Genomic DNA, 14,423 nt, shown 5'->3' with positions numbered 1-14,423 from the left:
GCAGACCCTTCATCATACTGATAGAGTATGCGGCAAGTCTGCAGCAAGTCTGCCGCAGACCTGCCGCAGACTCTTCATCATACTGAAAGAGTATGCGGCAAGTCTGCGGCAGACCTGCCACAGACTCTTCATCATACTGAAAGAGTATTCGGCAAGTCTGCGGCAAGTCTGCGGCAAAACTAATTTGCATGTGAAAAAGATGACTGTCTGCGGCAGGTCTGCTGCAGATCTGCGGCAAGTCTGCCGCAGGAGTATGCGGCAGGCTCATTTCTTTCCTATGGGATGATTTGTCAAAACTAAAAACTAAATCAGCAAAGACTAGGACTGTGACAATAGCTGACTTGCTATTATATGCTTTAAAAAGAAAACGTTTCCTTTAGTTTGTATAGTGTGTAAGTACCGTACAGGCTTTCGTGCTGCAAAGTAGTAAAACATCAAGAGTACATATTTATAACTTAAAACTATTGAATATCTCTGTTTTATTACAGACTGTTGTTGCATACACATTACACATAAATGATTAACAAAATAAGATGGATGATGTCGTATCATTACTTAACACTTTTGATGAATGTTAGTCTTAACATGTATCACGCTACTTCTTGACCTTAACTTTGGTTACGTAGTCTTTCAAGTAAGCTGGAGGGTTTCGAGTACGGCTCGAATACCTCTCAACGTTAGGGGTAGTCGGATTGGTTTGTTCATTGTCATCTGACAAGTCATCAGGAGCACTGAATTGTTCTATTTGCTCTTGTTCAGTTTCTACAAAAACTGGTTCAGCTGGGAGGTATTCCTTCAAGGCTTTGAAGAAAGACGTGTTGCGTGTTATCTTTTGTGATCCACGACTTGCTGTGACCATCGAGCCTTTGACATCGGTGACTACCAATGGCTCTAGCTCATAGGGTGTCATTGTTTTAGTAACATACCCTTCACGCTTCACTAGAACCGTGTCTCCTATACAGAGGGGAACACGTCTGAACGACATGTGGCGTTCAGCATCAGCTTTCATGGTGTTTTTCTTTGCTTTGTCGCGTTCGCGTAGCTCTGAGTCGCTTCCTTCACGTGATATCTCTGGCAGGCGTGTGCGCATAGGTCTCGAGAACATTATTGTTGCCGGAGGTTGTGCTGTGGTTGTGTGTGGTGTTGCACGATAGTTGCGAAGAAATCGATGTAGCTCTTGCCTCCACGATTTGGATTCGGCATGTGCAGTGCGGAGGACTTTCTTCAACGTGCGCATAAACCGCTCTACCTCACCATTTGCACGTGGCCATCGCGGCGTTATCTTGCGATGGGTGAAGCCTAGGTATTCTGCGAACTGCTTAAACTCATCGCCGTTGAATGGCGGACCATTATCGGATTTTACAATCTGCGGGACTCCAAACAATGAGAAAACTTTATCGAGCTTTGGAATTGTAGCTTTCCCTGACGTCGACGATACGACTTCTACAACTGGGTATCGACTATAATCATCAATAATCACTAAAAGATGATCTCCAGAGGGCAAATCAGCGAAATCTACACTTACTTCTTCCCAAGGACCATTCGGCAGGTCAGACATTTGAAGTGGTGCACGAGGACTTGGCCCTACTGTCGTGGCCTGGCCTGGTAAACACTGACTTATTTTACGCTCAACTATGCGATCAATTCCAGGAAACCACACTTTTTCTCTCAGAAGCTGCTTGGTTTTCACGACGCCTTGATGGCCTTCATGTGCAATATCAATTACGCGATCACATAGGGATTGTGGGATGACAATGCAATTTCCGCGTAACACAAAATCATCACTGGGTGCGATTGACAACTGGTCGCGAACATTGTAGAAGCTCTGAAGGCATCTCGCTACATCTGAAGATGAAGTGGTTTCTATCACTTCTTTCCAATTTCGCGATCTGAGAGCTTGCATACAAAGACTCAACGCGACGTCTTGTTTAGTCGCGTCTTGGATTTCGCTTAGCTTCATTGACTTTGGTACTGCATTTACGCTCACGAAGTTGATATGTTGCTCTGCCGCCTTCTCTTCGCGGCTTGTGCGCTCAGTAGTCGGCAGCGGATGGCGGGACAGGTAGTCTGCTGGGTTAGACTTTCCAGGCTCATACACGACAGTGAAGTCGTATTCTTGAATTTTGAGGATCCATCTCTCAATTCGCGTCGGAGGCTTGCTATGAGCGTTGTTAAATATAGTCACCAGAGGCTTGTGGTCGGTGACAGCTTCGAACGTATTGCCATACAGATAGAGGTGGAAGTGCTGAATGCCCCAGGTTATCGCCAGGGCCTCCCTCTCTATCTGTGAATACCGCTGTTCTACTGGCGTAAGTGATCTGCTGGCTAATGCGACTACGGAGGGCTCTCCATCTCTGCTTTTCTGTGCCAGCACAGCACCGATGCCAACTGGGCTGGCATCTACGAGAAGTTGAGTATTTTTGTCTGGGTCGTAGAAAGCATTCGTGCATCCTGCTGCAAGGCACTGTTTCACGTTAGTCATGGCTTTCTGGTGATCTCCTGTCCACTGCCACTCTACCTCTTCTCTCGTTAGATTGCGTAGAGGAGCAGACAGCGTCGCAAGATCAGGGATGAATCGTCCGCAGTAGTTAATTAGTCCCAGAAGACTGCGCACCTCTTGAACATTTGATGGATTCGACGCATTGATGATGGCTTGTACTTTCTTGGGGTCAGGTGATACTCCTTCTGCGCTCAGAACATGGCCAAAAAATTCCATCCTTTCCTTGCGGAATTCGCATTTGTTTTTGTTGAGAGTGAGGTGATTGTCTTGCAGTCGCTTCAGGCATTGTTCAAGCCTGTCGTTGAGTTCCTCGGGTGTACGGCCATACACTAGAATATCGTCGCTGATATTCAGAACTCCATCAAGACCACTGAGGGTGGTTTGTATCGTCTGCTGAAACACCTCTGCTGCGGAATTGACTCCGAAGTTGAGTCGCTTATATCTGAACAGGCCAACATGAGTAGAAAAGACAGTTACATAACGCGACTCCTCAGCGAGCTCTATCTGGTGGTAACCAGCGTTGAGATCCAACTTCGCGAAGTGTCGAGCTCCATTTACTTTCGCGATGATCTCGTCGATAGTGGGGGTCAAATGGCGTTCTCTCTGAATAGCTTTGTTAGGAGCACGCATATCCACGCAGATGCGGATCTGATTTGGACTCTTGGGTTTTTTGACAATTAGAATCGGCGAAACCCAAGGTGTTGGCTCACCACCAACCCGTTCAATGATATCCAAATCAAGGAGACGCTGCAGTTCCTTTTCTGTCTGTTTGCGAACGTGGAATGGAATCCTGCGATGGGGCTGGACTACTGGCTTTACAGTGTCGTCAATGTGAAGTTTACACTTCACGTCCTTGAGGTTTCCTAGCCCGTTGAAGAGATCGGCATAGCTTGATGACATGTCGTCAGCTGTTACGGCATACGTGAGCTTGACGATGCCTAGCGATTCTGAAGTGTCACAGCTCAACAGATTATCAGAATCTCCGTAGACCACGTAGAAGGTTGTTTTAGCAGTGTTGTCTCTGAAGGTCAATTCAGTTTCGAAAGTTCCACGAACCTTGAGAGGAGTCTTGCTGCCGTACGCATAAACGCGTACTTTATTACTCTGGTCTAGTGTTGGGTGCTTTGCCAGCCGCTGATAGCAGGTGTCCGTTATTACATTGACGGTCGACCCTGTGTCGACGAGCGTACTAATGTCGGTGTCTTCAAGTGTCATGGAGACACGGGGTCGTTTTCCTTTCACTTGCTTGATGCCAAAAGTATATTCGCAGTCTCTACCATATTCCTCTGTATCGCCTGCAGCATTACCCATGGTCAGTTCGCTAACTTGACCGCTGACAGACTTGGAGTTATGGGCTTGCTTCCGTGACTTACAAACTTTTGCAAAGTGATCAAGTATCCCGCAATTACGACATTTCTGTCCTCTAGCTGGGCATTCATTCTGATGGGGATACTCGCCTCCACAGTAGAAACACTGCTTTGCATTATTAGACAGATGTCTGGACTGAGAAGTCTTGAAAGTTTGTCTGCGATTTGGCGTGCGCTCATGGCGTGTGAAGACTTTGTTGACACTAGCACTACCAGATCTTTCACGCCCGACTTCTGCAGCTCTGGAAGCAGATAGCGATAATGATCTAGCAAGTTCAAGGAGATCGGTCAAGGACATATCCCTCTCCAGGGCTTTGCGTCTTAGCTGGTCAGAATTACAGCCTTCGATGATCTGAGTTTTGAGCTCTCTGTCAAGGTTACCAAATTCACATTTGGTTGCTATCTGCCTAAGGCGTGTGCAATACTGATCGACTGACTCATCGCCTTGCTGGGTTGTACGCCTAAATACAATGCTTTCATATAGAATGTTCTTCTTCGGAGTGAAATAGTTTGTGAGGGCACATTTAGCTGCTGTGTACTCACGTTCATCTAGTTGAGACTGACTTGGCGGGTCTGTTTGCTGAGAATCCACCGTTCGCTGCTGCTGGTTATCAGTGTCGAGAGTCTCAAATATATCTTGGAGTGCTTCTCCTCCAAAATGAAGTAAAAGAGCTTTCTGGCGCTTGAAATCAGTTATGCCAAACCCGACCATAGCTCCCTCGAATCTGCGTAGCCAACGTTCCCACCGCACGAGAAGAGACGTGGGATCCGACGTTGGGTCGAAACACGGTAAGCTCGGCATGCCTTGCGATGCCATGGCGAAAAGTTAGCAGTCAGCGAGTAAAAATCAAACTAGAACATTTCACAATCCGTTTTGTCCACAAGCATCCTCGTCGCCAGTGTAACATACTAACATGGTTGCTACTGTTAGATGCGTATATGAGATAACTCAAATAAGACAAGCAGATGAATCAAGTTTGAACTCAACATGGTACTTTATTCAGCTTCCATTATTCATGTGTATTCTTATGCTGCTGAATCTAGCAGCTCATTTCTGATTCCGCATTCTATGGTATCTTAGAATACTACATTCGTCACTTGTAGTCTTACTTCCATCTTCTTTAATGAGATCACTTATGCCACTCTTCACCTTTGTTTTTGACCTGACGTAGTTCCAGAATCCCTTGGGATTCTCTTCGATTTCTTGTGCTATTCTTCTTTCAAACTGTATGTTAGCTGATCTTACGCCTTTCGTATCCTCGTTTCTGAGCTTAATGTAAGCTTCGTAATCTCTTCCAAGCATGGTATATCTTCTTGACTTTGGCCAATGCTTCTTTGCACATCCATAGTGGTTTCTTCTTCTTTGTCTCTACTTTAGTATGGCAGGGCTTAGATCCATCGTTTCCTGTATTTCAATTTATAATTCAGATTAAATTCAATTCACAATTCAGATTCAATTCAATTCATAATTCAGATCAAATACCGAATGGCCTGTACCATACAATATTAGTAATGCTTAGAACAAGAGGGTATCCTATTTTCGAATGTAAAAAATCATAAAGTTATTTATCACTTCATCAGCTTGGGAGCATTTAATTAAGACTATTAGAGCATAGAAACACGAAAATAGCAACAGAACAGGTTGCTCCCGTCCTCCTTCTTCACGAACACGATCAGAGATGCGTAGGGCGATATTGATGGTTTGATGATGTCATACTCTAACATCTCCTTGATCTCGTCCTTTACAACTACCTTAAAACTAAAAAGAAAAAAACAAAACAAAACAAACATACAAAAACACAGCAGCAATACATTATACCATAAGCTGATACAATGAAAAGCTAAACATGTCCATAATAACACAACTTTAAATACAGCAATGTGTTTTTAGTCATGGTTGCCATCGACAAAGCCTTTGTACTTGTTGACATCGTTGGGAGCTGGGTAACCCCGACTGACATGCAGAACAACACATGGCAGCACTACCCTTCTATTACCAGCTCCCAAGCGACCATGATGAATATAAGTAAATTGTTTATAAGCGTAGTGGCGATAGGAGTCGTTGCTTCTTGGAATGTTGTGGGGTAAGTTGTCCCTGCTTGCGTGCATGGCAGCGACAAGCACTGTACCATTGGTTACACCGTCTGAAAAGTTTTGAGTTGATGTCACACAAGGATGTAACCTGCAACAAACATTTTCTACTTCTGTCGGCATCGGTCGACATTTGGTACAGATGCACCATGGAGCTGCCACGTCTGTGTGCAGATGGGCACTGCAGGCTCAGACTGGTTCATAGCAACAGCATCCATATACCCCTCCGGGAAACGGTCCAGAAGTGTGACTATAATCCTCTCCATCTGGTCTTTATCCAGGATGACAAGAAATTTCTGAAAAGACATTAAAAAAGATGTACTTTCATTTTACAAATGAATTGATTTTACTCAAAGAAAAAATACATGGGCTAGAAGCCTAGAAATCCGCTAAGACAAGGTGTCATATTCATATTCATCCTCTTGTACTCCATGAACTCTGCTTGCGCCACATACCTTGGAATCTCTGAAATGATTCTTTTTGTGGCACGCAGAGCAGGTTCACCTCCACTCTGGACACTTGTCCTATATAATTTGGTGAGTGCGGCAGCAGAATTTGCATTTCTTTGGTTCAAATGCATCCTTTCCTTTGTTTGATTTTCTCTGCTTTGGTTTGCCGGCACCCTTCTGTTGATCTCTATGTTTCTTTGAGAAGTGTACCTTATGCACATTTTCTTCCTTCTTCAGTGCCTTCATCTATGTGGTTGTAGCCTCCACAGCTTTGCATAGGTCAATTGCCTTAGTGAGATCCAGGTCTTGAGTTGCCATCATTCTTTCTCGCATCCAATCATCTTGGACTCCCAGTAAGATACGATCCATTAGGAGTTTGTTCTTCATGCATGAGCAAAATCCAGAACTCTTGCTCATTGGAAAAAGGAAGAAAGGTTTCTTCCTTTCATCTTTCAGACGTTTGAGGTGGTCCAACTTGTTCTTCCGCTTCTGTATCACACGCTTCGAGTAGTCTTCCGATACATGAATCTTTGCACCCTTGAACGTGTTATCCTTAAGCTTTGAGATGCAGGCCTTCCTCACTTACCCCTTTTGCTACATACATGTATGATGTGAAGGCCACGTGTATAGGGATAGAGCAACATCAATCTGGTGCTGCTCAGTGGCTGCCGGGCTCACGATCAATTGGGCAAAAAGAATTTTTGTTTCGGTTTAATAAAATTTGGAGTGAACTATTAGGCTATTATTGGGCATATCCAATGAAGATCTTATCGAGGCAGAGCCGGACGGTGTTCGATGACATCTCTCTATGGGGGAATCTATCTGATGATATGCCTGCAAAATCCAGTAGTAGCTTGTATAAAACTAATGAAGCAACTTCCACAAGCATACATTTACAACTGAATATATATACCAACTCCACAGATGAACTTACTTGATTCTTATTTGAGAAAATGGCATGTTTATAAAGTTTGCTTTGGGCTTGTACCTACCATTGAGCAAACATCTGAAACTGACCCTACCATGAAGTTTTGGTGTTGCACTTTGAGGATTTGCATAACCAGAGACATCCATGCACCAATCAAGGGTGTACAATCCTCTTCAACCACAACAAACATTAAATCGTACTTCAGATATGGGGTAAGCGTCAGCCCATCTTCTAAACCGAACGATACAGGTTAGCATATAACAATATGTAATTATACGAGACTTATTAACCGCTTCCAATGTTATCTCCGAACGTGCATGCCGTTGGTTGTCACGTGCAGATGGAGTGATTACGCTCACTTCAGCTCCAGTATCAACTAAAAATTTAATACCACTGATCCGGTCGTGAATGTAGACTAAGCGACCGTTCTTAGCACCAGCACGATCGGCTGTCTACCTGCATTGAGATTTTCTCTCCTCTTACCACGAATGTAGCCATTATTTTGTCTTTGTAGGCCTCATCCCCAATTGTGTTTAGGACTAATACCTCTTCATTATTATCTTGTACAAGTTTGCCACAAGGTGGCACCATTCACTATTAACTTTGGGACTTAATGACTAATCTCATCACACCGTGCACCGGCTTTCATCGAAAGGGTGCGGTGCGGTGCGGCGCGGTGTGGTGTGCTCAACGCACCCATTCGATAAAAGAGGGGGGCCTTTTCTCGAAAGGGTGCGTTGAGAGCGGAGTACCGTTTTAACACACCCTTTCGATGAAAGCGGGGGGGCTTTTCTCGAAAGGGTGCGTCGACTAGTCTTTCGCATCAGTCGTTTAAAATGAGGATCTCGGACAGAAGGTAATAGTTGCCAATTTAAGTATATCGAAAATGTATTAAATAAAATGGAATGGTCTTGATTACAGAGTGGTCTCTTTGATGGGGGAGACAGAGAGAAGGAAAAAAGGGAAAGGGAAGATAAAAGGAAAGAAAGAAGAATAAGAAGAGAAGAGACGGGGGGCGAAGGACTCTTGCCCCCCCCCCCCGCCAAAAAATAAATCAGAGAGAGAGAGAAGGGAAAGGGAAAGGGAAAGAGAAGATAAAAGGAAAGAAAGAAGAGGAAGAAGAAGAAAAGAGGGAAACGGGGGCAAAGGGCTTTTGCCTCCTCCCCCCCCCCCCCCGCCAACAAATAAATAGTAGAGAGAGAGAGAGAGATAGAGAGAGAAGGGAAAGGGAAAGGGAAAGAAAATATAAAAGGAAAGAAAGAAGAAGGAAAGAGGGAAACGGGGGAAGGGCGAAAGGGAGAGAGAGAGAGAGAGAGAAAGAGAAGGGAAAGGGAAAGAGAATATAAAAGGAAAGAAAGAAGAGAAAGAAGAATAAAAAGAAAAGAGGGAAACGGGGGCGAAGGGCTCTTGCCTCCCCCCCCCCCCCGCCAACAAATAAATAGGAGAGAGAGAGAGAAGGGAAAGGGAAAGAAAATATCAAAGGAAAGAAAGAAGAAGAAGAAGAAGGAAAGATGGATACGGAGGAAGGGCGAAAGGTTCTTACCTCCCTCCCGCCAAAAAATTAAATAACGGAGAGAGAGAGAGAAGGGGGAGGGAAAGAAAATCTAAAAGGAAAGAAAGAAGAGGAAAAACAATAATAAAAGAGGGAAAGGGGGCGAAGGCCTCTTGCCTCCCCCCCTGCCAACAAATGAATAAGAGAGAGAGAGAGAGAGAAGGGAAAGGGAAAGAAAATATAAAAGGAAAGAAAGAAGAAGAAGAAGGAAAGATGGATAGGGGAAAGGGCGAAAGGTTCTTACCTCCCCACCCCCCCCCCTCCCGCCAAAAAAATAAATAAGAGAGAGAGAGAGAGAGAGAGAGAAGGGAGTGGGAAAGAAAATGTAAAAGGAAAAAAAGAAGAGGAAAAAGAATAAGAACAGAGGGAAAGGGGGCGAAAGGCTCTTGCCTCCCCCCCCCCGCCAAAAAATAAATAAGAGAGAAAGAGAGAAGGGAAAGGGAAAGGGAAAGAGAATAAAAAAGGAAAGGAAAAAGAATAAGAAAAAAAGAGGGGCTCTTGCCTCCTCCTCCCCCCCCCCCCCCCGCCAAAAGATAAGTAAGAGAGAGAAGGGAAAGGGAAAGGGAAAGAGAAGATAAAAGGAAAGAAAGAAGAGGAAAAAGAAGGAAACGGGGGCGAAGGGCTCTTGCCTCCTAGCCCTCCTTCCCCTCCCCCCCCCCCCCCCCGCCAAAAAAATAAATAAGCGAGAGAGAGAGAAGGGAAAGGGAAAGAGAAGATAAAAGGAAAGAAAGAAAAGAATAAGAAGAAAAGAGGGAAACGGGGGCAAAGGGCTGTTGCCTCCTCCCCCCCCCCCGGCAAAAATATATAAGAGAGAGAGAGAGAGAGAGAAGGGAGAGGGAAAGAAAATATAAAAGGAAAGAAAGAAGAGGAAAAAAAATAAGAAAAGTGGGAAACGGGGGCGAAGGGCTCTTGCCCGTCCTCCCTCCCCCCCCCCCCGCCAAAAAATAAATAAGAGAGAGAGAGAGAGAGAAGGAAAGGGAAAGAGAAGATAAAAGGAAAGAAAGAAGAGGAAGAAGAAGAAAAGAGGGTAACGGGGGCAAAGGGCTCTTGCCTCCTTTCTTTCCTATTCTCCCTCTTTTTCGTTTTTCTCTTTCTTTCTTTTCTTTCTTCTCTTTTCTTTCCTTTCTTTTCTTTCTTTTCTTTTTTTCTTTTCTTTTTCTTTTTTTCTTTTCTTTCCCTTTTACTCTCTTATTTCCCCTCCCCCTTTTCTCTTTTTTCCCGACGGCATCGCAATTTTACCGACAATATCCTGACAGGTGGGGGGTGGGGTGTCGCACCCCCACACCCCCTTTGGAGACGCCCCTGCCTTCGCCACTGTTGGCGACCACAAGGCTATCAATACAAATTAAGACATATTAATGAAGATTCTTTTTTAATGTTGCAGAGAGATAAGTATTATCTCTATGAACTTGTTTAAAGGACAATAAATAATATTAAAAACATGAATACTATAGCGGTATAATGATGAGAGAGATGATTTAAGTCATACTTTTTTCAATGTGATTGGAGTGGACTTGAGGGTGGGGGGGGGGGTCCCCCTAAGATCTCGGCCGTTTCACAGTCGATCGCCGCGAAAATGCATATTTATGGTAATTTATGCAAACAAGGTCAGAGAATTCACACTTTTACTCATAAATCATATATAATTCATATTCGAGCGTTCTTTTTCACTTCATATATTCGTTAGAATAATAATACGACAACAAAGTTGGAAGAGCCAGTTTATCCCTATGTTATCTCTTGTTTTGATAATTTGTATTTATGTATTATATTATTTTGTTATTTCATTTCATTTCTAACCACAATTCAACTATTTTTACCCAAAATCAAACACATTAACTTGAAACAAGACCAAATAACCAATGTTTTCTCTTTTTTTAAAATAATAAATGGTATTTCCATATGTTTGGTACATAAATCACAAAATGAGCGATTTTAAAATGAGCGATTTTAGGGCTGACATGCAAAACAAAAGGTCACGTGACTCCGCAATTATACGTCCGATTTTCAACAAAAAAATGTTTCAAAAGATGCGTAAGACTCGAAAGAAAAAAGTCATGAAAGAAAAACTTTATATCTGCCGCGGTTCCGGAGTAGTCGCGAAATTACTAGAGAGCACTAATCTTTTTTGGGGCCCTCAAAAATTTGAAAAATCGTACCCCCCCCCCCCTTGAACGCCAGGGGGGGGGGGGGGTATCTCCCAAAAACGGTAAAAATTAACGTGTTTTTTTTACACGTTTTTTTCACAGGGCGGAGCCCTCAGAAGCTCAGGGGTATTAAACATCAAAATTAACGTCGGATGCGCCTAATTTTATACCTTATTTGTGACAGTGGCAGGACACAATTTGGTGTTGGGTCCAGGGGGCCGAGCCCCCAGAAGCTCAGGAGTTTTGTCCATCAAATAATTATTATTTTATACCTTATTTGTGACACAGGGGTCACGAATTGGCGTGGGGTCCAGGGGGTGGAGCACCCGGAAGCTCAGGGGTTTTGGGCAATAAATAACGGTCAGATGAGCATATTTTTATATCTATTTGTGACACTGGAAGGACACAAATTGGTGTTGGATCCAAGGGGCGGAGCCCCAAGAAGGTGAGGGGTTTTATACATCAAATTATCGTCAGATGAGCATATTTATATATATTTGTGACACTGGCAGAACACAAATTCTTCTTCCTCTTCCTCTTCTTTCTTTCCTTTTATCTTCTCTTTCCCTCTCCTTCTCCAACATAAGATGCAAGACGGAAATATATCGACTCACCTTCTTCCCAAGAACCATACGGGCCTGGAATTTACTTCCCCCCCCCCCCCCCCCAGCATCTTTGCCTGCGACGCAGTCGATACCGTCAAAGCCAGACTCTGGGAAGCCATCCAAGGGGGTAATATAATCATAGTCCCTCCCCACAACTGCAATGTGATGGGACTTAATTCTAAAATGTTCTAGAAGCAACAGACACTCTCTCTCGAACGATAACGTTCTTATTGGTCATCTTTATATCCCTCTTGAGGATCAGGACCAGGATCAGAACAGATTCTCTCTCTCTCTCTTATTTATTTTTTGGCGGGGGGGGGGGGGGGGAAGGGATGAGGCAAGAGCCCTTCGCCCCTGTTTCCCTCTTTTCTTATTCTTTTTCCTCTTCTTTCTTTCCTTTTATATTATCTTTCCCTTTCCCTTCACTCTCTCTCTCTTATTTATTTTGTTGGCGGGGGGGGGGGGGGGGGGGGGGGAGCCCTCCGCCCTTCCCCCGTTTCCCTCTTTCCTTCTTATTCCTCTTCTTTCTTTCCTCTTATATTTTCTTTCCCTCTCCCTTCTCTCTCTCTTATTTATTTTTGGCGGGGGGGGGGGGGGGAGGGCAAGAGCCCTTCGCCCCCGTTTCCCTCTTTTCTTCTTCTTCTTCCTCTTCTTTCTTTCCTTTTATCTTCTCTTTCCCTTTCCCTTCTCTCTCTCTCTTATTTATTTTGTTGGCAAGAGCCCTTCGCCCCTTTCCCTCTTTTCTTATACTTTTTCCTCTTCTTTCTTTCCTTTTAGATTTTCTTTCCCTCTCCCTTCTCTCTCTCTCTCTCTCTTATTAATTTTTTTGGCGGGAAGGGGGGGGGGGGGAAGTAAGAACCTTTCGCCCTTCCCCGTATCCATCTTTCCTTCTTCTTCTTCTTCTTTCTTTCCTTTTATATTTTCTTTTCTTTTCCCTTCTCTCTCTCTCTCTCTCCTATCTATTTGTTGGCGGGGGGGGGGGGGGGAGGAGGCAAGAGCCCTTCGCCCCCGTTTCCCTCTTTTCTTCTTATTCTTCTTTCTTTCCTTTTATATTCTCTTTCCCTTTCCCTTTCCCTTCTCTCTCTCTCTCTCTCTCTCTCTTATTTATTTTTTTTGGTGGGGGGGGGGGGGGGGGTGGGGGAGGGCAAGAGCCCTTCGCCCCCCGTGTCCCTCTTTTTTTCTTTTTCCTCTTCTTTCTTTTCTTTTATCTTCTCTTTCCCTTTCCCTTCTCTCTCTCTCTCTCTTATTTATTTTTTTGGCGGGGGGGGGGGAGGGAGGAGGCAAGAGCCTTTTGCCCTTCCCCCATTTCCCTCTTTCCTTCTTCTTCTTCTTTCTTTCCTTTTATATTTTCTTTCCCTTTCCCTTTCCCTTCTCTCTATCTCTCTCTCTCTCTCCTATTTATTTGTTGGCGGGGGGGGGGGGGAGGAGGCAAAAGCCCTTTGCCCACGTTTCCCTCTTTTCTTCTTCTTCCTCTTCTTTCTTTCCTTTTATCTTCTCTTTCCCTTTCCCTTTCCCTTCTCTCTCTCCTATTCATTTGTTGGCGGGAGGCAAGAGCCCTTCGCCCCCGTTTCCCTCTTTTCTTTTTATTCTTCTTTCTCTTCTTTCTTTCCTTTTATATCCTCTTTCCCTTTCCCTTTCCCTTCTCTCTCTCTCTCTCTCTCTCTCCCTTTCGCCCTTCCCCCGTTTCCCTCTTTCCTTCTTCTTCTTCTTTCTTTCCTTTTATATTTTATTTCCCTTTCCCTTTCCCTTCTCTCTATCTCTCTCTCTCTCTCTCTCTACTATTTATTTGTTGGCGGGGGGGGGGGGGGGGAGGAGGCAAAAGCCCTTTGCCCCCGTTTCCCTCTTTTCTTCTTCTTCTTCCTCTTCTTTCTTTCCTTTTATCTTCTCTTTCCCTTTCCCTTTCCCTTCTCTCTCTCTCTGATTTATTTTTTGGCGGGGGGGGGGGGCAAGAGTCCTTCGCCCCCCCCGTCTCTTCTCTTCTTATTCTTCTTTCTTTCCTTTTATCTTCCCTTTCCCTTTTTTCCTTCTCTCTGTCTCCCCCATCAAAGAGACCACTCTGTAATCAAGACCATTCCATTTTATTTAATACATTTTCGATATACTTAAATTGGCAACTATTACCTTCTGTCCGAGATGCTCATTTTAAACGACTGATGCGAAAGACTAGTCGACGCACCCTTTCGAGAAAAGCCCCCCCGCTTTCATCGAAAGGGTGTGTTAAAACGGTACTCCGCTCTCAACGCACCCTTTCGAGAAAAGGCCCCCCTCTTTTATCGAATGGGTGCGTTGAGCACACCACACCGCGCCGCACCGCACCGCACCCTTTCGATGAAAGCCCCGTGCACCTATCTTAGGCCATTTGTCTAGCCTATCACGAAAGGCATTGAAGATGGTGAACTGATCACCACATAAATCATCTAACGTAGTTCCTTGCATCATACTACCGGTAGGCAGCATCGTTACCCAACAAAGAAAATCAGTTCCTTCGGTTAGATCATACTGTGCATGCATTAATTTTTACCATATGCACAGGACTGCATTTTGGTGATAACAACCATGCAAAACAGTGCAATGACCCATTTTATAGAACAAATAATATGCAGGTTTTTGTTCGTGACGTTATGGCGATGCGCCGCTATTCACAATGGCACAAAATGCACTAAAAAAAAGATGTTGTATTGCCCTTTGCGACCGACCCCCAAATCTTGAAATTTATGGTCGGTTTTATTTTTACCGTTTGTTAGAAGAAAAAAATGTATTAAAGCATTAAAAACTGAGAAATAT

General features: G+C 44.2%; 1 protein-coding gene across 1 annotated transcript; it reads right to left on the bottom strand.

The window, feature by feature from the left end:
• Positions 1 to 595: 595 nt before the first annotated feature.
• On the bottom strand, positions 596 to 4,684 carry LOC100891945 (uncharacterized protein K02A2.6-like). Its single transcript, XM_003723446.2, has one exon. The coding sequence runs from the start codon at positions 4,682 to 4,684 to the stop codon at positions 596 to 598; it is 4,089 nt and encodes a 1,362-aa protein (XP_003723494.2).
• Between the last annotated feature and the right edge of the window lie 9,739 nt (positions 4,685 to 14,423).

Source organism: Strongylocentrotus purpuratus, unplaced genomic scaffold (genome assembly GCF_000002235.5).
Source record: "Strongylocentrotus purpuratus isolate Spur 01 unplaced genomic scaffold, Spur_5.0 spur5_scaffold_2, whole genome shotgun sequence".
NCBI classification, from domain to species: domain Eukaryota; kingdom Metazoa; phylum Echinodermata; class Echinoidea; order Camarodonta; family Strongylocentrotidae; genus Strongylocentrotus; species Strongylocentrotus purpuratus.
This window is presented reverse-complemented; position numbering and strand designations above follow the sequence as displayed.